At 45.2% G+C, this 26,741-nt stretch overlaps 1 protein-coding gene across 2 annotated transcripts in view; it reads right to left on the bottom strand.

Annotated features, from left to right (window-relative positions):
- Positions 1-624: 624 nt before the first annotated feature.
- Positions 625-26,741, bottom strand: part of LOC115475459 (basal cell adhesion molecule-like) — a 99,289-nt gene continuing 73,172 nt past the window's right edge. Inside the window, exons 9-16 of one of the 2 annotated variants that reach the window (XM_030211191.1) lie at positions 25,007-25,122; positions 22,379-22,520; positions 21,445-21,572; positions 18,212-18,350; positions 16,403-16,438; positions 14,399-14,540; positions 6,638-6,749; positions 625-5,173 (exon numbers count right to left, since the gene is read on the bottom strand). In XM_030211191.1, the coding sequence (XP_030067051.1) occupies positions 5,168-5,173; positions 6,638-6,749; positions 14,399-14,540; positions 16,403-16,438; positions 18,212-18,350; positions 21,445-21,572; positions 22,379-22,520; positions 25,007-25,122 (821 nt within the window). In that variant the 3' untranslated portion in view covers positions 625-5,167. Of the gene's footprint in view, positions 5,174-6,637; positions 6,750-13,001; positions 13,375-14,398; positions 14,541-16,402; positions 16,439-18,211; positions 18,351-21,444; positions 21,573-22,378; positions 22,521-25,006; positions 25,123-26,741 lie in introns of those variants that run through there. The other variant, XM_030211192.1, reaches the window with a different exon arrangement.

Genomic DNA, 26,741 nt, shown 5'->3' with positions numbered 1-26,741 from the left:
TAAGTCTTTCAATATTTGATTGTTTGACAGTTTTGATCCATTTGGGAGCAACATATTATGGAATTACATTTAAATGAAATGGTAAACAAAAATTTGAAGTAAAAATTGAATAAAAGCGAGGTTTTTTGACCGATAAGATTTGGAGCCCTGGTAAAGATGTTGCATATTGTCAGCATCTGGGCATTTGAGGTCGTTTCCTCGCATATTGATTAACATACACAGTTTATCTTATGTGATTATCATTGGGTTTTCTGAGAAGGTTTTGTTGTGCTAACAGTTTTGAACACAGTGTGCCTCCACTTTTTATTTTGAACTATTGCATTAGTGCATAACTGCACAGGAGGGCAACGTGGATGGGACATAGGTGTGTCTCCTATTTACGCAGGTGACATGCAGCACTTTGACACACCCAGTTACACCTGTCATTGATTTGGTGGAAGTGCATAAACCTAACTTTTATACCTGCATTCTATAAGGGTATTTTTGTGCACGGGTTGGCGCTCAGTGCACACCATCTGGGCACATAACCTGTGGTGGGCAGTTATAGTATTGCCCCCTAAGGAACCACAAATCAGAAACAAACATGAAGACAAAATAAAACTAGAGACACCAAGAAGCCAGAAATGCATTTCCTCTTGTACTGTGCAAAATATAAACATATTAGAATGTACATTTCCCAAAACTGACAGAGAAAATAAAACTTCCCACCAAAGAATGAACAGGAAAGATTGTATATAATACAGAGGGAAGCAGGAGAAACAGCAAAAATATATTATATCCTGCCACCAGGCCAGAAACTTAATATAATCAGAACCTGGGAACTTTCCTTGTTTTCTATTCTGTAGCTGCTCGTTTTATTTTGTTATTAATATAATATTTTTTGCTTTATTTTTGTAAGCACGCTTTGGCAAAGCACAAAAATTGTCATGCCAAGAAAGTTTCCTGAATCTGTAAAGTTATACTCAGGGGCTTTCCTGGACTGATCTTTCTAACCTTTCCTTTCTATGAGCCCACACTATAATTGCCAGCTGGCTCCAGATTCGTCCATCAGGATTGATCCATTCTATGCTTGCCCCGTTGCATGCAGGGTTTTGTAGTTATGTACTTTCCAAATGTATTCCCTAAGAAAAGCAAAACTGCAAGATCCTGCATCAGGAATGGATGACCATGGCAACCCTACCCCACATTCTCTTGTTTCTGAAAGGACTTGGCAATTCTGCCATCCATTCAAGGACTGAGCCTGAATAATATTATCCTGCTGGCAGGAGCTGGGAAGATCCTCCTGTTAGGAAACTCTGGGAAGATTGGAGGGGCAGTGCGCCCTAATACTCACATGGGTTAATTCTCTATAGATTGCCTATAACACCGGGTGCAAATTTTATAGAATGCTAGCATGAGTCTGCAGTTATGTGTCTAACTGTAAGCAAATATTCCGTGAGATGTGTGTGTAAGTGCCAGGTACGCCCCTGACCTGCCTATGCGCCTCCTAGGTTCACACCCCCTTGCAGTTGCATGCTGTGGAAATTACGTGCATATTTTGTAGAATGTAACTGATATTTAGTGCCAATTAGCACCAGTTACATCAATTATAGCTAATAATTGGTTTTTAAAGCCAATTAGCATCTAATTATTCAATTAAATAATGCATGTAACAGACCTTATTCTATTACAATACTTGGACGCACATGTTTATAGAGTGAGGGTGAGAGTGAGTGTCTGTGTGTGCTGGGGGATGGTGTCTGTATAGTTTCAGTGTCTGTTCACCCCACATAATTTGCAGGCCTGTGGGTCCATAACAACAGGTATAAAGTATGTGGGTGTTAAATACCATTTCAAAGGTGTTTAACCCACATACTTTGAAATGGGTTAAACACCATTTCAAAGGCTAACAGATAGATGTGGTGTTTTCAAAATGAAATCCCCACATCTACCTGTTAGCCTTTCCAAGACCAACCTCCCCTCCCCAGCTCTGCCCCTGTTCCTGCAAATAGGGGAGGGTAATTTTCAAAGAGGTTTTTCCACAGGTAAGGTGAGTGGAGTCATGGTGGTCATAGCTGTACACCTACTATTTCTTCTACGTATCTGTGAAGCTCCTATTATCACATAGCATTAGAACAGACCAAGAATGGGGATGTTTTCTTCCTCCAAGAAGCAGTGAATGTCTCAGGGTCAGCACAGGAAGGCACTCGCCTATAGTAGCTAATTACAAAGGGCTGATTTCCTCAGATTCAGAACTGGCCTGGTGCACAGAAAGGGCAGACTATGGTTTATGTGTTAGTATTTCCTCACACACAGCTCAGGGAAGAGCAGAAACATTCTGGAAGAAGTCTTTGACATCTGGAAAACCTTTCAAGGGGCAATCTCATAGAAGCCAGGAAGCATCACAGATGGAAACTCAAGAAATTCAAGTTGGTAAAATTAGTGTTGTGAGGTCACCATACTACCACCTACCACCTCCTGAACTCCCAGAGAAGTACATGGAAATCCCTGGTCCCACACTCATGTTGTGAGCAGTGCCAAGGCTTCAAAATAGCATTGGAGGGATGGGGCAGAGTGAGGAGGTGTGATACTCAGAAACTAGCTCCCACCACCCTCAGGAATCCTTGGCCTAAACATCTTTAGGGATTGATTTCCCATGGGCCGAGATAGGCAGCCGTGAGACATACACTGAAAGCAACAGAGTGGGAATGTCAAATGGTTTCAGCTGTCCTTAGCTGCCACAGGCAAGGACAGAGAGGAGGAAGTGATACTGGAGAATCAGGCATCCCTTGAAGGACTGTCTCTGGTTTTACAGAGCACATTTGAAGACCTAAAAATAAGCCAGCAAGATGGTAATACTGACAAGGAAAGCGGAATGGGGGGAGGCCCCCAACCCAGGGGAGGGACTGAGCTGTGCACCTGGTGCCCCTCACAGGCAGCTGCTCTGCTGATCATCTCCAGACATTTCTGACTCAACCTAAACTCACTAGATTAATAAATGTGAACTCTGAATGCCAAACATCCACACCAGGAATCTTAGCAGCTGATAGAAAAGATGAAAAGTACACATAGAAAAAAATACCCCCAACGCCCACACACTGCCACATTCTTTCTCTGGGCACTCCTCCCTGTGCCCTCTTAAACACTAATATTTTACTGCAGTCTTTCAGTACCTGAGAATGTACCTAATGCATCAACATGTGACTCAGTTTAGGGACATTCCTGAAAACCCTTCAGCAAAATTCCTCACTCACTGCTCAGCTACTGGTATCCAGTGCAGCAGCATAGCCAGACAGCCAATTTAGGGTGGGCCCAAGATCAAAGTGGGTGAGTCAAAAATTTCATGTTCACCACTGCCTCCCTCCTCCCGCCCAAAACAAAACCCAAATTTAACTTCCGCCTCCCCTCCCAGCACCCCCTCCCTCCCAAAGTAAATACCTGTGCTGATGGGGATCCCCAAGCCCCGCCAAACGATGACCTTCCCCCCAACTGAGCTTACTTCTTGGGCAGTCACCGACACTGTCCCCAAACTGCTGCAATCAGACGCCAACCTCCACCTATGCTCAATTTCGCGAATGCAAGAAAAATGAGCATGCTAATGGTGGAGGGACCTGCAGCTGGCAGCAGCAGTTTGGGGACAGTGCTGGCAGCTGCCCAAGAAGTAAGCTCATGTAGCGGGAAAGAGTTCTTCAGCTGGTGAGGCTTGGGGATTCCTGTCAGCCACACTAAAGGAGATAACATTTTGGGTGGGCCTGCCCCGGCCCACCCGCGGCTACACCACTGCTCCAGTGCTCATAGTATGAAAGATTGAGGAACCAGCTGCTAGCCTATCCCAGCCACATGCATTCTCTTACCCCCTTACTAGTGTCTGGGGAGTTCTTGTAGCAGAAGGGGGGGGAGTCTGCATATTGCAAAAGACTCTCTCTGAGAAAAGAGGGAGAGCAGACTTCGTCTCACTGACTTATCTTCCCCTTTACTGCTGACAGATGAGCCTTCAGTGATCTTTTCCTGGAGCTTGGATCTAAACAATTGTACCCTCTCTGGACACGGGCATTGCCTCCATCTCTACCACTGTGCCCCACCGGCTAGTATCAGGAGTATTGCTCTACCTGCTCCCAGACAGGTTTCTACCCCTTCTAGTTCAACTCCTTACAGCAACAGTGCTCCTCACGAGCTGAAGGAGAGTTGCTCTGACATGATTGGACAAATTTCACACCATATTCTTAATCCAATGAGACAATTTGACCTCAGAACCCTCAACCATTATGAAATAATACAAAAATTACTAATTACAATAATAAAGATAAAATATATAAAACCAGTGTATTGACCAAAGAGAAGCATTTTTTTTAAAAACTTCATAATAAACATTTCATTATTTACATCTCTGACCTTTAAGATCTGGGAAGTGTACTTGGAGAGAAGTGCCTCAACTGAATGGAAGAGACAAACAACTCTGCTCCAAATTTCCTGAAACTCATGCAGCTTCATAGGCTGGGGGCTCCTGAAAGACCCCAGGAACACTGAGACAGCTTTAACCCAGCTTGGCCCTTCAATTCCTGCTGTACAGCATTCTGACACTTGTAGTTTGGCTTTCCTATATGGAAAAAGCAAAGCAATAGATCCCAGGGTTCAACAGATGGGAAAAAGAATGGGTGTTTGGAAGCTGAAAATTCATGAATAAAATTAGGTGCCAGTTGTCACAGCGTCATCTGCATATTCTACCACTAAAACTATTTCACATAAGAAACTAAACACAGGAAAATTACAAAAAAACAAAACTATATGTTGTTGCATTCAGTGGAAAGCTGCTGACCTACAAGCTTCACAAAGGCATGCTGGGATAGCCAGGAACAAGGAAGTGACATCACAGTTCTATTATAATGGTCCCGTTAGCAACAGGCTTTTGGTGCTCAAGTTGGGACGCTTCCAGGTTCAATACAGAGATCATAGCCATGAACAGCAAGAAGAGAAGCACAATCTGATCGCAGCCTGGAACTGCTTTCTTCCTTCAGGTTTTTTCATTTTCGTAATATTAAGGTGAAATGGGAGACAGTTGGAGAATAGTCCATAGATCTGGTCTTGCGGTGACTCAGAACATGCAGCCTCTTAACCAGAGGATGAGAGAAGTGAAGGAAAGAACTGGGTTTGTCAATTTCTCCACGACGGCTGGCCCTGCAGGAAGCTCTCAACACTGTCCAACCACAGGAGACAAAAAGGTAAAGAATCAAAGAGACTTTAAGTGAGGGAACAGGAGTTGAGACTCTTCCCCACTATCTTGCAAAGCTTTAGTTTTCTCATTAGCTTTATTGACTTACTTAATCAGTGTCCCAAGGAAAAAGTGTCAGGGTGTCTTGGCATTAGATCCTCCTGTTTTGCTGCTTTCTCATGAAATTTTGGGATTGTAGTTCCGGACATCTAAAAGATGTTTTGGGACCTTCTAAGTGCAGTATCCTTACTTTATGTGCTAATATGTTTATGTCTTCTGTTAGGATATTCTGGGATGGAAAGAAGTGGTTTTGTCTGGGCCTGAACTGTGACCTCCCGGACTGGGACTCTTACTTCCATAAGGATCCATAGTTTCCCTCCCAACTCCATGTTCCTGGAGTGGAATTAGTAGTCCAAAAAAGGGCTCAATGAGTGCAAAAACTTGTATTTTTCTCTGTCTGACCGTACCCCTAAAAAGTACCACAATATACTGCAGGTCACGCCCCAGAGTTGGGGACAGAGGCTGTGGCAGTGTTGAGCTTCAAAAGCCCCCCCCCCCCACCTCCCCCTGATAAACCTTTTAAACACCTCATCAGCTGTTCCTAATCATGAGAAAAACAACAAAATGTTCTCTCTGCAGTTCAGAGCTCAAACAAATATTTTTCATTCTCTGCAGAAGCTAAGGAAACTATTGTTAATTAACAGGAAATGACATCATCGCTTCATAGCAGAAAATAAGAAATCCCTAAAGATTTCATGGCCTGCCTTTTTCCTTTCCAGATAGAAATAGATCACCATGGCTTGGCCATTCCATTGAGTTTTGTTAATACAATCAATCTTACTGACCCTTGAGTAATTGCCTTTCTGCTCACATCCTTCTTTCTACCTATAACATAATGGACATGATGCCATCATCTGATTCATCTGATGCTCATACAAAAATGGTGTGTAGACATTTCTCTCACTAAGCAATGAATAATTCCTGTCATGTGATCACCAGAAGCCAGGGCAAGGCAAGGAATTTTATTCCCTAGGCGGCTTCAAATTTGGCTCTCCTGCCCCTAGGGACTCTCTCCCACCATATGGAAATACCAACTCAGCTTCCTCCGCCCAACTCAAAATAAATTATAGGCAGCAGAATGAGTGGACCACCAGGGCCATGGCTCATCCAATGTTTTGCCCCACATAGCATTAGCAATTGCGGAGACTGGAGGGGTAGGGGCACAGATTGATTTGTCTGGACCCCCCCCCCTCCCAAACAGCTGTCCTGCTATCCCTGAAAGTGCCTGCCTCTTCCCATGCCATGTGCCTCCTTCTTGCCTCCCCCCTTATCAACCCAGAAATTATTGGGAATGGGGTACTTGGAAGAACTGATGAGAGGTGCAAGGACCAGAGGTGGACCATCTAATAGGTCGCACTGGCCTTATTGGGAGCACTTATGACCTCTGACCTGATCTCCTGAGTGTCCACCTCCACCAGATGCCAGCAAGCCCCTGTGTTCATGCTGTTTGTCCGTCTTCATTTCATCAACAATCTCATTCGTGTTTGCCTCCTTGTGAGTCCTAAAGGACAGGAAAGGAGAGGAGGTAAGAGGTTATAGGCAGCCACTAAAATGCAGAACAGCTGACTCAGTGCAAGCAGAACAGAAGTATATAATGTAATGAGACAGACACCAGGGGGAACAGATCATCCCCTGGAGATATAAAAAGAGAAGATTCCTGTAACAGGAGAAAGGGATTCTCAGTAGCCAGTAAGATATATTCATAAAATGACACACAGACAAGTTTAAGAGTACTTAAGACAGTGAGACAATAACAGGCTCATAGGTAAGAGAAACAGAAGTGGTCACTAGAAAGGACACCTAAGCAGAAGACATGTTCATAGAGAAGACAGACGGAAAGAGAGGTCTACACAAAGACAGACAGGCAGACAGGACATGTTCATGAACAGAGAAGCAGGCAGAGGCCCACAGGACAGGATAAGTCTGTAAAGCAGAGACAGGCAGAGAGCGGGAGAGACCTGCTCATAGAAGGAGAGACCTGGCTGGTTATATCGCTTGCTCACTTAACTGGTTATTGCTGCTGAAAGCAAAATCAGCCATCTTGAGGGCAGAGTCAACACTTGACAAGTTAAGTTCCTATTTTCAGTGCTGAGCCAGCCATGGTCACTGCGTAAATACGACCACATAAAAGTCAGTCCTATCTTTATGCAGTGCCCCATAGCTGGTTAACTGCCGACTATCACACTCAACGGGCATTGAATTTCTGGGCATAAGGCTGGCAGCAGTCTGCAAAATGCTGAGCACCACTGGCTGAATATCTGGCCCACTGTTTCTAATATTTTCCCCTTACCCCCAGAGCCTAATCTGTATTAGAACCTTGGGGCTCTATGGTGTTTCCTGTGTTCAAATACTACAGTCAGCCTAAGTGGTGGTGGTGGAGGAGTAGGTCGTGGGCTAACATGCAGCTGCTTTCCTCCTCCTCTGAAGTCACAGATTAGGCTTCAGGAGTAAGGGAAAACATTAAAAACTGTTTGTCCCATGGTGGGGTTCCTAGTGGAGAAGGGGGATGCCGGAGATCGAGGGTATCTTGTAAAAATGAAATTGCTTCCGCCTTTTTGGTCCCTGTGCAGAATGTGTGTGGCACATGCAGAATTCGAACAGAAGGGGAATTTGTGCAAAGTCTGTAATGAGCAGCAGCGTGGAATTCTCCCAGGAGTAACACTAATGAGCCCCGAGACTTGATCAGGTGTGTCGTGGAAAAGTCACCATTGCTAATGCGCAAATGCAGATCAGCAGGGTGGATCAAATTGGTGGAGGGGTAGCATTGTATATTAACAAGAGCCTTGAATCAAATAGATTGAAAATTCTGCAGGAAACAAAACACTTCTTGGAATCACTGTGGATTGAAATTCCATGTGTAAAGGGGAAAAGGATAGTGATAGGAGTGTACTACCGTCCGCCTGGCCAGGATGAACAGACGGATGCAGAAATGTTAAAGGAAATTAGGGACGCAAACAAACTGGGAAACATGATAATAATGGGTGATTTCAATTACCCCGACATTGACTAGTTAAATGTAACATCGGGGCACGCTAGGGAGGTAAAATTCCTTCATGAAATCAAGGACAGCTTTATGGAGCAGCTAGTACAGGAGCCAACAAGAGAAGGAAAAATTCTAGACCTAGTCCTTAGTGGAGGTAATGGTGCTGGGGTCGCTTGATAACAGTGATCATAATATGATCGGATTTGATATTAGCTTTGAAGTAAGTATACACAGGAAATCAAATACGTTAGCGTTTAACTTTAAAAAAGGAGACTATGATAAAATGAGAAGAACGATGAAAAAAAAACTTAGAGCAGTGGCTGCGAGGGTCAAAAATTTACATCAGGCGTGGATGCTATTCAAAAACACCATCCTGGAAGCCCAGGCCAAATATATTCCGCGTATTAAAAAAGGAGGACGGAAGACCAAATGACAGCCAGCATGGGTAAAAAGTGAGGTGAAGGAAGCTATTAGAGCTAAAAGAAAATCCTTCAGAAAATGGAAGAAGGAACCGAAAACAATAAGAAACAGCATAAGGAATGTCAAGTCAAATGCAAAGTGCTGATAAGGAAGGCTAAGAGGGACTTCGAAAAAAAGATTGCGTTGGAGGCAAAAACACATAGTAAAACTTTTTTAGGTATATTAAAAGCAGAAAGCCGGGAAAAGAATCGGTTGGACCACTAGATGACTGAGGAGTAAAAGGGGCGATCAGGGAAGACAAAACCGTAGCGGAGAGATTCCATTGCCCCATGTAAGCCGCATTGAGCCTGCCATGAGTGGGAAAGCGCGGGGTACAAATGTAACAAAAAAAAAAGAATTCTTTGCTTTGGTCTTCACCGAGGAAGACTAAGGTGGGATACCGGTGCCAGAAATGATATTCGAAGCTGACGAGTCGGAGAAACTGAATGAAGTCTCTATAAACCTGGAGGATGTAATGGGGCAGTTCTACAAACTGAAGAATAGCAAATCTCCTGGACCGGATGGTATTCATCCCAGAGTATCGATAGAACTGAAAAATTAGCTTGTGGAGCTGTTGTTAGTAATATGTAATTTATCCTTAAAATCAAGCGTGGTACCGGAAGATTGGAGGGTGGCCAATGTAATGCCGATTTTTAAAAAAGGTTCCAGAGGAGATCCGGGAAATTATAGACCGGTGAGTCTGACGTCTGTGCCGGGCAAAATGGTAGAGACTATTATTAAGAACAAAATTACAGAGCATATTCAAAAGCATGGATTAATGAGGCAAAGTCAACATGGATTTAGTGAAGGGAAATCTTGCCTCACCAATCTACTACATTTCTTTGAAGGGTTGAACAAACATGTGGATAAAGGTGAGCCGGTTGATATTGTGTATCTGGATTTTCAGAAGGCGTTTGACAAAATACCTCATGAAAGACTCCAGAGGAAATTAGAGAGTCATGGGATAGGAGGTAGTGTTCTATTGTGGATTAAAAACTGGTTAAAAGATAGAAAACAGAGAGTAGGGTTAAATGGTCAGTATTCTCAATGGAGAAGGGTAGTTAGTGGGGTTCCCCAGGGGTCTGTGCTGGGATCGCTGCTTTTTAACATATTTATAAATGACCTAGAGATGGGAGTAATTAGTGAGCTAATTAAATTTGCTGATGACACAAAGTTATTCAAAGTCGTTAAATCACGAGGAGGATTGTGAAAAATTACAAGAGGACCTTACGAGAATGGGAGACTAGGTGTCTAAATGGCAGATGACGTTTAATGTGAGCAAGTGCAAAGTGATGCATGTGGGAAAGAGGAACCCGAATTATAGCTACATCATGCAAGGTTCCACATTCGGAGTCACGGACCAAGAATGGGATCTAGGTGTCTTCGTTGATGATACGTTGAAACCTTCTGCTCAGTGTGCTGCTGCGGCTAAGAAAGCAAATAGAATGTTAGGTATTATTAGGAAAGGAATGGAAAACAAAAATGAGGATGTTATAATGCCTTTGTATCGCTCCATGGTGCGACCGCACCTCAAATATTGTGTTCAATTCTGGTTGCCGCATCTCAAAAAAGATATAGTGGAATTAGAAAAGGTGCAGAGAAGTGCGACGAAAATGATAAAGGGGATGGGACGACTTCCCTATGAGGAAAGGCTAAAGCGGCTAGGGCTCTTCAGCTTGGAGAAAAGATGGCTGAGGGGAGATATGAAAGAGGTCTATAAAATAATGAGTGGAGTTGAACGGGTAGATGTGAAGCGTCTGTTTACGCTTTCCAAAAATACTAGGACTAGGGGGCATGCGATGAAACTACAATGTAGTAAATTTAAAATGAATCGGAGAAAATGTTTCTTCACTCAACGTGTAATTAAACTCTGGAATTCGTTGCCAGAGAATGTGGTAAAGGTGGTTAGCTTAGCGGAGTTTTAAAAAGGTTTGGACAGCTTCCTAAAGGAAAAGTCCATAGGCCATTATTAAATGGACTTGGGGAAAATCCACTATTTGTGGGATAAGCAGTATAAAATGGTTTGTACTTTTTGGGATCTTGCCAGGTATTTGTGACCTGGATTGGCCACTGTTGGAAACAGGATGCTGGGCTTGATGGACCTTTGGTCTTTCCCAGTATGGCAATACTTATGTACTTATGTACTCTCAGTATCCTGCAGCAACAAGAGACACCGTAAATGTACAGGCGCTTCTTTCTGAGCACATGTGTGGTCATGCATTGTCTTTCATTCCAGGGCTGACCCTCCCATCCACCTAGGGCAGCATTATTGTGGGGGTGGCAGCAGGACAAGAGAGCAGCATCTCTTCTCCCTTCCCTAATCCCTCCCCCCATGTCTCAGGCTCAGCATTTCTCCCCTCTTTTCTTCCCCCCACCACCACTGCCCTACCTCTTCTTGGACTTGGTGCAAAGTTGCAAACAGAATCAGTGCCAGTATGGGGCGTTTAAATACAGGCCCTCCCCTCAACAGGAACTACTGTGTCGGAAGGGGGAAGGACAACAATACTTGAGCGCAGGCCTCTGTATAAAGGCCGTGTGCTGGCACTGAGTCTCTTTGCAACTTTGATATGGTTTCAAGAAGAGTTGTGGTAGTGAGGCAGGGAAGAGGCGGGAAGTGCTGAACACTAGATGAGGGATAGGAAAGGGGAAATGAGACGTTGAATGGGTGGTAGGGAGTGGAAAGGAGGAGCTAGCTATCTAGGGAAAAGATAAGAAAGGAAAGAAGAGATGCTGGTTACCGGTGGGAGGAGGGGAAGTGGAATGCTGGCCACCTGGGAGAGGAGAAGATATGAAAGGGAAGGGGAGATGCTGGACTACAGGGAGGGGGTAGGGTCTTGGGCCACCCCCAGAAGGGTGGGAGTGGTACACAGCTGAAGGTTTGTCTAGAGCATCAGATACCCTTCAGCTGGCCCTTTCACCATCCTAACTATGGGACCCAAGAAAATTTATAAGCTAAGTATTTTTAAAACACTTCAAATATTGTTTTTTGAGCACGGAGTTTGGTGCTATTAAAGAAAATGAAGTAGTGTGCAATGATTAAATGGTGGACAAAGAATTAGACCTGATGGTAAGCCTATGAGGATAGATAGATAGATAGATAGATAGATAGATAGATAGATAGATAGATAGATAGATAGATAGATAGATAGATAGATAGATAGATAGATAGATAGATAGATAGATAGATAGAGATATGAAATTCAATGTAATTATGTTAATTGAAATAGTACTCTGTGAAAATATGTGTTAGTGATTCCCATCTTGACTACGGCAGAACCGCAGGAGCCCTAATGGCAGGAATTAATAGGCAGCATGTAGTTAAAGGATGGGTGAGCCACATTTAGTGCAGCACATGCATTGCACATAACACCTCCTCTTCAGCCTTGCTGTATGAGGGTGTCTTTTACTAAGGCGCACTGGCGTTTTTAGCGCGCGTTAAAAATAAGTGCACGCTAAATGCTAAAGACACCAATGCATTCCTATGGGCGTCTTTAACATTTAGCACGCACCTATTTTTAACGTGTGCTAAAATAGCTGCGCCTAAGTAAAAGACCCCCTGAATCCTTCCAGCGTCTATCTTACCCCTAGCCAGAGAGAGCTGGGGAGGGTGTGTAAGTCGCTCTGAGTGGTGGGAGCGGCACTAGAAGGGCTCTGGCAGCCACACGCAGCAGCCAAGGTAATTAACTGAACCCGCTACCCCCATCACGCCGACTTCTCCTTTCTCCTGCCTTTGTGCATTCAAGAAGCTGGACAATTGTGATGGGTTCATGTGTGCCTCCACTTCCTCTACCCCTTTGTTTGAGAGAGACAGGTGGAATTTTCAGTACTTCTTTGACTTTTCTTCTGGCCCTATGAGCCTTCTCCATATCCATCACAAACAGAAGGCAAAATGATCCACTGGGAGGAAGGCACCAAACAAAAAAAACAATAGAGCAACGGAACCTCTCACAGCTGATGTTCAAAATTGTCTTTACTGGAAATTATAAGATTGACCCACGGGTCACTGTTATAGTTTCCAATAAAGACAATTTTGAACACCAGCTGTGAGAGGTTCCATTGCCCTTCTCCATATCCACCTGATCTACTCTATGGAGACTTTAAAATGTTGGGAAACACTGGGACAGACAGACAAAAAGACACATTTATAACGGCAAAGAAATATCGAGTCTACAATCGCTGCTGAAAGGTGTCTTGCTCAGAAGAATACAATTATTACAATGTCTTATTTATTTATTGTTTATTTATATACATTTAATACTTCACCTTTTCCTCGAGGAAGGTGCAAGGTGAATTACATGAAAGGGCAGGTACAGTGAGCATAAGAATGATACATACATACATATACAAGGTTTATCATGAGTAAGACACAGGACACAGTACATAACAATTAGTACATGAACACATGATAGCACACACATATGGATAACAAATTAGTTAAGCATTGGAAGAATACAATGCCTTCAGGAAAATGGTGCTTTGATCAATAAAGATTACAAATTGATCATTTTTCTGCTTATGCCACTTAAATGAAGATTAGTGGCTGTATCTGAGCGCCTGGCACTGACAGTCTGAACTGTATTTCCCGTTAGCAGGGTAACAAGAAGACATCGCTAAGCACAGAAGAGAGATGGAGAGCAGCATCTTGATCAGGACTCCCTTAGCTCTGCAGCCATGTCAGGTGATACTGAGAGAGACAAGGAAGGAAGGATGGAAGCCATTGAGAAAAGGGCTATGAAAATGATGCAGAGCCTGCAATAGAAAGCCTACACGCAAAGGCTAAAGACATTCAGAATGTGCTCACTGGAAAGGAGGGAAAGGAGGCATATGATAGAGACATTGACAGGCTTCAGTGAATCACAGGAAGGGGACATTTTCCACTGACAGGAATTTCAAGGACAAAGGGTCATGCTCTGAAGTTAGAGGGAAGAAGGTTCAGGAAAAAAAATGATAAAATTTTTGTTGAAAGGGTGGTAAATGCCTGGAATAACCCACCAGCAGAGGTGGTAGAAAGCAGTGCTGAGACAGAATTCAAGCATGCTTCAGACAGATATATAGAACAGTGGTAGGGAAAAGGTTATTAGGTTGCAGGACTGCAAACACTTCATCCTTCATTCTATGGACAGCAGAAGCAAAGGGAAAGAGAGGTGATAAAGAGAAAAGAAGGAAGCAGAACCCAGCAATACCACAGGTCATGGGGCAGCGGGGTTCATATCAGCGGGCTAAAATTCCTCAGGGACCAACTAGGTCAGTGCTGGTAGGTTTATAGTGGCCGAGAACCATCCCAGCCTCACCGGTTTTGGAAGGAGTTTAGACTGGTAAGCTTGGGTGTTGGATTGCTTAAGAGAGCTTGTATGGTTATCCATGCGGCTTATGTTTAGTATCACTAAAGAAACAATAAACAGAATCCCAAATTGTAAAGTATCAATAAGGGAGACACCAAAAATTGACTTGAATAAGGAACAATATCTAGTGTCAAGTTTCTATGGCTGGCAATTGGGATATATCCTTACAGTATGGACTGTAATAACTGGTCAAACTGGATAGGTAAATTGGTTTTTTCCTGCCATCATCTGCTCATTAGTGTACTTGTTACTATGACAAGGCCACTGAAACCAGAGAGACAGACAGTATAGCAAGAAAATCAGAGGGCCAAAGGATGGGCAGAAAGAGCTGGGGGAGGTGTGATTAGTCTGTTGAGCAGTACTCACAGGGATTTCTTCTCAGACTTGCCACAGTGCAATTTTCCTTTCTTCTGCAGGAAGTAAAACAGTCCAACCAAGAGGAGAAGCACCACGACACAGACGATCACTGCAATAACTGCAGTGCTGCTGCCACCCTGCTGCTGATTCACTGCAAATCAAAGAGACCATCGTTCAGCAGTCAAACCTGCAGCCTCTCCCTCCTCTGTGTATCAATACTGCAGTGCTGACGATTCTCGTCAAATCAACCAATCCATCAACTAATCAACTCTGCAGCACCTCTCCTTCCTCATGTACCAATACTACAGTGCTCACAATTCACTGCAAATCAACCAATCCATCAATCACTCACTCATGCCTACAACCCCCACCCCCAATTTATCAATACTGCAGTGCTATCAATTCATTACAAATCAATCCATCAATCACTCACTCAAGCCTGCATCCCCTCTCCCTATGTATCAATACTGAAGTGCTGACAATTCACTGCAAATCAACCAATCCATCAATCAAGCCAGGTATCAGTAGTGCAGTGATGCAGTGCAAATTAGTCAGGCCATCAACTGATGAAGTAATCTGTCCCTCCCTTGCTCAGGGATAACAGAACCCTCCAAGAGAGAGTGAAGACACACCTGTTTTCTGAAGTGGATCCACTAATGGCAGCATGCATAGAGGAAGACAATAGGCATTACTGACAGAGCTCCACGAGATTTGGGAGCGGTGAGGACAGAGTAACAGAAGGGAAGATGGGGTGACACAGGAAGAGTCAGAGGAGTAGCCTAATGGTTTGTGCAGTGAGATCCTGGGGAGCCAGGTTCAATTCCCACTGCACTGCAGCAACTTGTGATCCTGGCAAGTCACTTAACCCTCCACTGCCCCAGGTACAACAAAACAGATTCTGAGCCCTCTAGGGACAGAGAAAGTATCTGCATATAATATGTGCACAGCGCTGTTTACATTTAGTAACACTACAGAAATAAGTAGTACAGTAGAAGTCCAAAAATCCAGATGCCAGAAATTCGAACCCTTTAAAATTAAGACATCCAAATCCACCGAGAATCTGGACTAGAAGTGCTGCACACCTTCTTCCCCACCCCCACTCTGCACGGTCCAGCGTCTCTCCCCTCCCAGCCCTGCCTGCAGTTCTCTTTCACTCCCCCAGTATACCTTTTCAGAAGTGTAAGCAAGTCTTCCATGCTGCAGCATCAGCGGCAGCCTTACTCACAGGCTGCCACCAGCCTACACCAGGCCTTTCTGTCCCATCCCGCCCTTCCAAAAAACAGGAAGTTGCACCAGAAGGGACAGAATGCTGGGTCAGAGGCAGCCTGTAAGTAAGCCTGTCACTGACGCTGCAGCATGGAAGACTTGCTTACACTTCTGAAAAGGTACACTGGGGGAATTAGAGAGAGTTGCTGGGAGGGGAGGTAGAGACATCAGACCGTGCGGGAGGGAGCGCATAGCCACAGGGGGACCTGGGCCCCCTCCTTTCAGCTCAGGCTATTTCTTAAGCTGCAGAGAAAGAGATGGGATGACGCTGGATGGGAAAGAGAGATGCTGGATGGGGAAGAGACAGAGGGAGATGCTGGATGGGGGAAAGGGAGAGAGAGAGAGATGGGGGAAAAGAGACTTTGATGTTACAAACAGAAAAAAATGAACTTTCCAAAGCAAATGTTACAGTAAAATACCTATCTTTTTATGATATAATGTTTAAGTTTCTTTGCATGTTTTTCCTCTATTTGTTAATGAATAAATCAACAAAATTTGCCTGTTCATCTCTTTATTCTTCCTTAGATTTGAATTTTAAAAGTACTGCTTGAAAATCCAGACTGACCCAGTGCTCAAGCAGTCCGGATTTTTGGACTTATACTGTAGTAGTAGTAAGAAAGAAGAGCTAGGTGCAGGGGATGGCAGTGAAAAATGAGCAGGTGTGGGTGTGCATCATGAGGTGGGCGAGAGAAGGTACTGCTTCTGTTCTTCCAGATAGACAGAAGAAAGCCTGAATTATATTCTTACCTGCAGGGGACAGGGAGGGAGCGGCAGTGCTGGGTACTGAAGAGTAAAGGCAGAGAGCATAAGTCAACATTATGAAATAGAATTACAGCATCCAATCACCATCCCCCTCACCTAAGAGAAACTGTGCAGTAAGATTTGCTTTCTATCCCCTCCACCCCCAACTGCTGGATGCTGTGCTTTTATCCTCCCCCCCCCCCCCCCCCCACTCCAGTACTTATTTATAGAGGCTATGCAATGTCCTGCTTGCCCCCTTCTCCACTGTCCCTGCACTCACTAATAGAGACTATACTGTGTCTTCCACTCACTGATGGGCAGATGATCAAAGGCAAAAGCGGATGCTAGAGCCCATTAGCGCCAGACTGGTGCCCGTATTTGCCCGCGCCCTATGATCAGAACCAGCGAGTGCTTGTAACAATGAGCTCACCAGCTCTGAGCACAAGTTGCATGCTAAACATGGCATTATTTATTTCTTCCCAATGCTCAGAGGCAACGTGCCAAATATTGGCGCTGCTTGCTTGGCAAACCCTCTGCCAACTCGAAGCTGGCGTTAGGGTTTGCAGAGCATTGGGGAGAAATGGGGAGCCCTATCCAGCATGAATTTCCATGCATACAGGCCCCAACTCTCCCCCCCCCCCCCCCCCCCGATACATGGGGCTAGGGGTCCGGTGGACCTCTATTGCCCCACGCAAAAAGGTTTCCCTGGTGGCCAAGTGGGCACTCCCTGCCACCCACCCTGGTGACCTAGTGCCCCCCAAGCCCCCCCCCCCCGTATCTTGAAGCAGGAGAAAGGAGTTGCACTCCATCCTTCTGTGAGCACCACCTTCAAAACGGCAGCGCCTTGCCCTGTGCATCCTAGGATAGTAAAATTTATTTTTATTACATTTGTACCCCGCGCTTTCCCACTCATGGCAGGCTCAATGCGACGGGCAATGGAGGGTTAAGTGACTTGCCCAGAGTCACAAGGAGCTGCCTGTGCTGGGAATCGAACTTAGTTCCTCAGGACCAAAGTCCACCACCCTAACCACTAGGCCACTCCTCCACTCATAGTAGCATAGTAGATGACGGCAGAAAAAGACCTGCACGGTCCATCCAGTCTGCCCAACAATATAACTCATATGTGTTACTTTTTGTGTACACCTTATGCACCGGGCTGGGCTTCAATACCATATAAGGAGGAAACGCCCTTATATGGTACTGAAGCCCCACCCAGTGCATCCACTGGCCCTCCAACCCCTTGTTTGAGGGGTGGGTTGGGGGGGCTGGAGGTCTGGTGGACCTCCAGTCCCTTGCGTTGGTCTGTTTGACAGGTTCATGCTTTGTCAAACAACTTCTGCGGGAGGATTGTACCTTGGGTGCATGCCCAGGCACAATCCTCCCACAGAAGTGCCCCTATGATTGAAGGTAATAGCGTACACATATTTGCATGCTATTAACTTTGATCATTGGGGCTTCATTTCCCCACTCTAGTTTTAAAGTGCTATTCAGAAATTGCTCATCGGCCTTTAGGACACAGTCAGAAGCTGTATTCAAATGTCCAGTTGTCTGTCCCTCCCACCATTAAATAGACAGAAGCTGTACTATGTGTCCTGTCTAGCATTCATGGACAGACTGAAGCTGTGCTATATGTCCTGCTGTCTATCCCTTCTAGAACTCATGGACAGACAGACAAACTGTGCTATAAGTCCTGATGTCTGTGCTTTCTAGCACTTACAGACAGAAAGATAGAAAATGTGCTATATGTCCCCCCTCCCCCAGCAGTCATTTGTAGGCGTACTGTGTATCCCGCTGTCTGTCCCTTCCATTACTCACCTATAGACAGATGGAAACTGTGCTGGGTGGTTCCATGACTGTTGCTGGCACTGCACGAGACTCCTGACTGAATCAGTTTCTGAGTGACCTCCACTGTCACGGTGCTGATAATCACATTTCCCGAGTGGTTCATGGAATGCTGGAGAGAAGTTAAAGAGTCACTAGAGGCGGTTCTGTAACAGGATGCCTCCATTTCAGCAGCATAACAGCGCGAATAGCAAGCTATGCTATCCAGACACTTGTGCGCACACATGTCCTTGTAGATAGCCCGGCATCAGTATGCTGAAATGGAGGCGCGAACGTTTACAACAGGTCTATGCCTTCCGTAAATATTTGTGCCTACCTGTGACATTTACATACACAACTTACAGTATTCTGTAAGTTGCCCATGTAAATGTTGGCCCCACCCAACCCCTCTGTTAGGCACTATGCAATTTGAGTGCATAATTACAGAATACTGATTAGGCATGATCCTGCCATTTACATGGATAAGTGTACACTTACTCACGTGGACAGCAGCATTCTTTAAATGGACGCGAATCATCGGTGTGTACATTTAAGCAACCTGCTATTGAATGAGGGGGCTAGTGTCCAGTCAAAAGACTCACTACATTACCTCACTCTGGCCAGTTCAAGACAAGTGACCAAAGGACCATGTGTTCCTTGTGAATGCACACCCCCATCCTCTCACTCCACACCAAAACCCCTCCCTCATCCTACTCCACTGAGGAGCAGTCATCTGTCCTCTAATTTTTCCTCTACCCTCATCACTCTTCTCCTTAGGGTTGCCAACCAGCCAGTTTTGCAAAGGCCAATACCTACCCTGTCCCATGCCCCTCCCTTGTCATGCCCACTGGCATGTGGTCCCTTGTTTTAGATTTGCTGAGGGCCTGTCATGTTTTGTGCATATGACCAAGGTGAGGTATTCTGCTAGTGTTTAGTTTTCAGGCAGGAAGCTGTAGCAGTGTGATTTTCCAGTAGGAACTACAGGGCCGGTCTTAGGCAGGGGCGGCAGGGTGATCACACAGGGCCTTGCGCTTCCAGGGGCCCCCTGGTGCTCCCGTTCCCTGCTATTGCCGTCTCCTTTATGCACGGGCTGCGATCTGACCGCTTCACCTCTCCTCCCCCGAGCAGCAGGGTACCCTCCCGGCACATACCTGAAACCGCCGTGGTGATCTAGTGGATTCTTCTGGGCAGGAAAGATTCCCAGTCTTTCCTGCCCGCTGCCAGGACTGACCCTCTTGCTGCCGCATTGCTTTTTAAAAATGGCTGCCGAGACTTCTAGCAGCGGCCTCACGAGACTTCTGCTGAAATCTTGTGAGGCGGAAGTTTCGGCAGCCATTTTAAAGATGCAGCAGCAAGAGGGTCAGCGCTGGCAGTGGGCAGGAAAAACTGAGGACCTTTCCTGCCCCAAAGAATCCACTAGTCTACTAGGGTGGCTTCAGTATGTAACGGGAGGGCACCCTGTGGCTTGGGGGAGCGGGAATGAGTTCTGCAATAGGTGGGTGGGAGGGAGGGAGGAGGGAAGGATACTGTAAAAAAAAAAGGTAATATCTGTCCCCTTCCTTGCGCAGCCTGATCCCTGTGCACTCAAGCTGCTGCATCCACGTTGTCTTTCTTTATTGTTATTTAATCTCACTTAGATTTTCAAATATGCTGGCTTGTGCATACGGATTGTACACAAAGGAAGTATAATAAGTAAAGTAGTAATTTGTTATAAATCGTAATTAGTGTGTCATTTGGAGGGGCTGATTAAAGGGACACCCCTGTTCTATTATATTCGTGCAGAGATTTTTTTTTCTCCTGGTAAAGGGCCACTAAACAGACATCATGTTATGGGAACATTTAAAATCTTTTTTTTTTTCCTATGCCTACATCAAAAGAAAAAAAGATGGCATGTGGGAACTTGTTCCTTTTGTTTGTGCCTTTTTTTAAAATTATTACTATTACACAGAGAAGGTATTGATTAACGAGGGAAGGGTTTACTTCTTGCAGAACTGTCCAGAGTCAATCTAAATGTGCCAGCATTGTCCAGTTCAGCACACTATTTGCAGCCAAGTTCATACAAAGTTAATTATGTTCATTGGAAAATAAATCTGTTGGCTCAGGTAGCTTGCTATGTGAATATTCAATCACTGTTTCATTATTACTACCAAGTATTACATATTAAGGGGATTTGTTTTAATTCATTTATCCAGTCCTTACATGCACATGGTTTTGCTTTTTAAACCCAAAGGTTTCCTATGATAGCATTGTGCATATTTGGATTAGTTTTTCTGTACAAGTTTTGCTTGACTTGTCTTTATTTGAAATAAAAATATTTTTAAAACACATTTTATCAACAAGGGGAGGGACTAGGTGGGGGCGGGGGGCTCCACCGACCTGGTCTGCACAGGGCCCCACAATTGCTAAAACCAGCCTTGAGGGATTATATTGGTATTCTTGGGTACAGCTTTTTCATAGGTAGAGTTGTTGCTATTTGAGTACTGGACTGCAGCACTAATGTCCAGTTTTTCTATATATGTCCAGGTTTTATATATATATATATATATATATATATATGTGTGTGTGTGTGTGGAATGTGTTTGTTTTTTGCAGGGTTTGGTTACTAGAGCTCTGTTTCTCTTATGTCGAGTTTGTAAAGTAATCATAGCATGTACATACACATGGCAGTTTATTCTTCTGGGATGGCAACTGTAGTGCAGACAGTTGGTTGTAGAGTAGTGGGGTGGAGAAGGGTACAACAGAGGGTGTGGCAAGGGACTAGGGGAGGGACATTGAGGGGGCAAGGGAGGGGCATGGAGGAAGGTAGGTATCAGTTTTTTCTTTGCCAAAAAGTTGGCAACCCTTCTTATTCTCTACACATGCCCCCTCCTCCCAATTGCTTCCCAGGCCCTGAGTCTAGGCCAAGGATGTCTACTTCATTCAGATTAAGTGGATTTTCAAAACCCTACCTTCAAGAACACTCAACCCTTCTACAATGTCTACTGTAACGTATGAGAAATAGATTATAATAATATTCAATCCAACAGTACAGCTTCTGCTGCTGCATAGTTCATAGGTTGGAGAAATATTCAGTCTTTCTAATCAGTCCCATTCATCTTATAGTTGATAATGTTACAAAAACAACTGGCTAGTCAGATCAGGTCTGTACAGACAAGTGGCAGGAAGAGGAAAGCTGCCCCCTAACTTTACAAGGTCTGAAGCCAGTGATTGCACTGGGAGACACTCACCTGAACTTCAGGCACACTCCAGAAGATTTCGGGATTAGGGTGCCCAAAAACCAAACAGGTCAATGTGACCTTTTCACCTTCTGTAGAAACATGTCTTTTGTAAGGTTTCTCCTCAATTTTGGGTTTCCCTGAAAGAGATGAACATATGACATTCCTCCATTTTACTTTCTGTCTCTCTGCACTTCCTTTTATACCAGAGCGTAGCGTCTTCGACCATCAAGTGAAAGTGTTTCGGTATTGTCAACTCCAAAACCAAGAAAAACAGATAAGACTCTGTCTCTCACTTTGTGTCACCCCAACTCCTCATTTCTCTCACTCCACCTCCTTTCAGTTGCACAACCTTTCTCCATCTCATCCACTCTTTAATTCCACCACCTTCTACACCCTTCTTCCATCACCTCCATTCACTCACCACCATCTTCCTGCTCCTCTACCTCCCCCTCACATTTCCAGAGCTGCCAAGGGGGGTCAATCTTCTGAGGGGGAGATTTAGGGCCCACCCATAGCTCTGTCGCACTCTGCCCATAGACCCACCCCACTTTGCCCACAGCTCCACCCAACCCGCCCACGGCTCTGCAAAGCCTACCAATAACCCCGCCCAGACCCGCCCACAGCTCCGCCCCAGCACATGGTGATTTGCAGCCAGGGGCACCAGAAGTATCCTCCTTTTCCAGCGGCAGCAAGAGACGCCTTCATAAAACATCATCTCCTGCTGCCGTGGAACCAGGGCAGCAGGAGATGATGTTTTATGAAGGCATTTCCTGCTGTTACTGGAAAAGGACGCTGTTCAGTGGGAGGACCCGGTTCTCCAGTGGGAGTGTGGTTGATGAGCAGCAAAAGCGTGAATCTCCTGCTGAAAGCGGGAGACTTGGCAGGTCTGCATTTCCCCTCTCCTCACTCCCTTCCCATCAGCCCTGCACATTTTTCAGCTTACCTTGCACAATCACATGCACGCTCTGGCTCCTGTGCAGTCCAGGGACCTCAGGGACAGAGGCTTCACAGGTATAGGGTCCCGCAGAGTGATAAGTCAGAGACTTCAGACTGAGTGTGCTACTGGAAGAAAGGAGCTTCTCACCCTGCAACCGGAGGATAGGAAAGTGCTGTTCACAGAGTTTCGATGGTGGTGGGGAGGGGGAAAGTTCACACCATGTACCACAATATACAGGGAAAGTATAATACAAACAAAGTTCTTATTACAGCTCCACTGAGATGCATCTTCCTTACATGATTCTTATTACTAAGTAGCTCCCACACTCTGGAATGCATTGCCTGAAAGGCTCCGCTCTCCGCTTAACACAAGACAGGTCTACTTCAGGAAGCAGGTGAAAGCTTGGCTCTTCAACCAAGCCTTTAACGGAAGAAGTAACTAACTTGTTAGTCTCACTCACACACACAAGGATTGACTCGGGCTACACATACTGCAGCGGGACATGTTTATCCACTCCTACCCTAGCTGAGATAATATTTAACCATCTCTCTGACCTCATGTGCAACTTTCTTCAAATCAATCACCTTACTTTCTAATTCTTCCTACTTTCTTACTCATCTATATGTTACAACTTTGCCTTACCCCTCACTACCAATTATAATGTTCTAGTACATATTGTGTTTTCATTGCAAGTAGTATACCATGCCATACTTTATATTGTTGTTCGAATATTTTTACTGCTCTAATTGCCTACTGCTCATGTTTGATCTATTCTTACTGTACTCCGCCTTGAGTGAATTCCTTCAAAAAGGCGGTAAATAAATCCTAATAAATAAATAAAGATACAACTCCAGATCCCAGGGCTACAGTTACAGTTAATTAATTTATATTCCACCTATTAACTAGGTGGATTCCATAAGACATACATAATCAGAAAGATCAACATACATAATCATCATAAAACATAAAATACAACAACTACAGAAATACATCATAAAACAGAGATAGCCTAATGATGCTTCGGGCTCACCTATTTCTAGACTTTCAAATTACAGAGGTACAACCAGCACTGGCTCTAGGTGTTGTGGCACACTGAACCAACTTTTTGCTCTGGCCCTCTTACCTGTATCAGTACTCCACACCCACAGCTCTTTACCTGATCTCTAAATAGCAGTGAGAGCATGTTGCTTTGCTCTCAGGACTGTGCTCTTCTCCTTGTGTGGCCACCAGCAGCATCACGAGTTTAAGCATGAGAATAGAAATTACCTGTTCTCACATTTTCAAAAGGCGTTTGACAAGGTACCTCATGAAAGGCTACAGAGGAAATTGGAGGGTCATGGGATAGGAGGAAATGTCCTATTGTGGATTAAAAACTGGTTGAAGGATAGGAAACAGAGAGTGGGGTTAAATGGGCAGTATTCACAATGGAGAAGGGTAGTTAGTGGGGTTCCTCAGGGGTCTGTGCTAGGACTGCTGCTTTTTAATATATTTATAAATGATTTAGAGATGGGAGTAACTAGCGAGGTAATTAAATTTGCTGATGACACAAAGTTATTCAAAGTCGTTAAATCGCGACAGGATTGTGAAAAATTACAAGAGGACCTTACGAGACTGGGAGACTGGGCGGCTAAATGGCAGATGATGTTTAATGTGAGCAAGTGCAAGGTGATGCATGTGGGAAAAAAGAACCCGAATTATAGCTACGTCATGCAAGGTTCCACGTTAGGAGTTACGGACCAAGAAAGGGATCTGGGTGTCGTCGTCGATAACACACTGAAACCTTCTGCTCAGTGTGCTGCTGCGGCTAAGAAAGCGAATAGAATGTTGGGTATTATTAGGAAAGGTATGGAAAACAGGTGTGAGGATGTTATAATGCCGTTGTATCGCTCCATGGTGCGACCGCACCTTGAGTACTGTGTTCAATTCTGGTCGCCGCATCTCAAGAAAGATATAGTAGAATTGGAAAAGGTGCAGCGAAGGGCGACTAAAATGATAGCGGGGATGGGACGACTTCCCTATGAAGAAAGACTAAGGAGGCTAGGGCTATACAGCTTGGAGAAGAGACGGCTGAGGGGAGACATGATAGAGGTATATAAAATAATGAGTGGAGTGGAACAGGTGGATGTGAAGCGTCTGTTCACGCTTTCCAAAAATACTAGGACTAGGGGGCATGCGATTAAACTACAGTGTAGTAAATTTAAAACAAATCGGAGAAAATTTTCTTCACCCAACGTGTAATTAAACTCTGGAATTCGTTGCCGGAGAAAGTGGTGAAAGCTGCAGCAGTGTCAGTGGTGTGCAAAGAAGAGAATACTGTGGAGAGAGTAAAACCCACTCTTGCCATTGTGAAGGTTGCGCTGGTGAGGCAGGCTTTTGGTATCCTTGCGCTTTGACATCCTGAGCTACTGTCTCACCTGGCTCATGCCTTAAGCCAGTCCTGGGTACAGCCTCCTTTACACAATTCTTACCATGAAATAGAGCCCCAGTACACAGATTAGGCAAGGTTCTTATAACTGAGGTTGTATTGCTGGTCCTTGTAACTGAGGTATAAGAAGTATGCAAGAAGCTGGGGTCCAAGTCACTGGTAAGAAGTCCTTGTGGAAATGTTCAGAGAAGGGTCGGGCCCTGCCATACCTTTTTCCATTTGAGCTCCATGGGCTTAGAGCCGTGGCCGGAGCAGGACATCTCAAGGTCACCTTCCAAAGGCACTCTCACCTCCTTAGAGGGCTCAAGGATAAGGGGTTCCAAATCTGCAAACCAAAAAGAACTTATATAAGGGACACAAAGATCCTTAGTAGAAGCTGACCGAATTTCGGTTTCAACACCAAAACCAGCCTTAAATCCCGATTCGGCCATGTTTCGGTTTTGGACAAAAATGCTGGTACACTTTCAGCTGAAATTGAAATTCTTTCCAACCAAAGCTGCCTCCCACTCTCTGCCTCCTCCTTCAACCAAAATCACCACCACCCCTAGACCCCCCCCCCCCCCCCCGAAGCCTACCTTAGGAGCCCTGGTGGTCTAGTGGTCTAACCAGGGAAGGAGCAATTCACAGTGACTCCTGCCTATGTCAGCTCCAATCTCAAAATGGTTGCAATGACCTTCAGCGGCATTCGCAGAGGACTGCCACTGAAGATCTCGGTAACCATTTTGATGGCGAAGATATGGGAGCAAGAGCAAATGGGGATTGCTCCTGTCCCAGTTAGGACACTAGACCACCATGTTTTAAGGTTGGCCTGGGGTGGGGGGCTGACAGGAAGGGAGCTCTGTCTGGTTGTGGGGAGAGGGAGGAGAAGGAAGGCTCTATTTGGTGGCAGCAGCAGGAGTGAAGACACTGTCTGGTCATGGGGGGAAGGAGTAGATGCTGTTTGGGGGATGGGGGCTGGCTGGTTTTGGTTTCAGCTTTGGCTGAAATTGAATGGCGAATTTCAGCAGCAGATTTGATTTCAACCAAAACCAAAAAAGCCTGGCTTCAGTCGGCCTCTAACCCTTGGTCACCACAGAGACAGCAATTATTTTTTACAAGCTTGAAAACTGGCTACAGACAACACAACCAAAGCTCATATTTTAGCAGGTTTCTCGTCCTTGGGCCTCAAGGAATTGTCTCTTACTGATTAACTTACAGCGTTCCAAGGACAGCAAAGGGATTAATAGTGCCACAGCTAAGGCAAACTAACTCTGTTGGCAACAATAAAACTGTCATGTACAGCCTTCCCAGCACTTACCCTCTCATCCTGGTCTCTACCCCCCCTGTCCATGATCCTTCTACTATGTGTCACTTCTCCCTTTCCCTCCCCCTCTCCTCATTTACACACTCTCCTTTCCTGCATCCAGGGCCAACCTTACCAATTGAATGGTCCTATGTGGACCAGTTTTAGGAGCCCCCCCCCCCCCCAAAAAAAAGTCTGGTATGTGCCCCTGTCTCTGAACCCTCCCCAACCTTAAAATGTGTGCATCTCTGTAGAGGGCTCAGGGTTCAGGGCAGCGGCAGTGATTCACATAGGCCATCTGCGATCCGACCCCACAGCCTGTTCTCTGTTGTGTCCTGTGCCTTTCTGACATAACTTTCTGCTTCTGTATGGGCAAGATGCAGCAGAGAGCAGATTCCGGAGTTGGTGACAGACAGCCTATCTGAATCACTGCCTCTGCCCTGATCCTTCTACGGAGAAATAAATGATTTAAGGTGGGTGGGTTCGGCAATAGGGGGACATGCTGGGTGGAGCCTCTAGGATGCAGGGAACTGTGTGGCTCCCCTGTTGCCCCTGTTTAAGGCTGGCCCTGCCTGCATCTGTTCCTTCACATTCTCCTTTGTGTCCCACTCCCTTCCCTATATGTATGTATCCTCCATGATGTACCTATTCACCCATCCCAT

This window comes from Microcaecilia unicolor, chromosome 8 (assembly GCF_901765095.1).
Source record: "Microcaecilia unicolor chromosome 8, aMicUni1.1, whole genome shotgun sequence".
NCBI lineage: Eukaryota > Metazoa > Chordata > Amphibia > Gymnophiona > Siphonopidae > Microcaecilia > Microcaecilia unicolor.
This window is presented reverse-complemented; position numbering and strand designations above follow the sequence as displayed.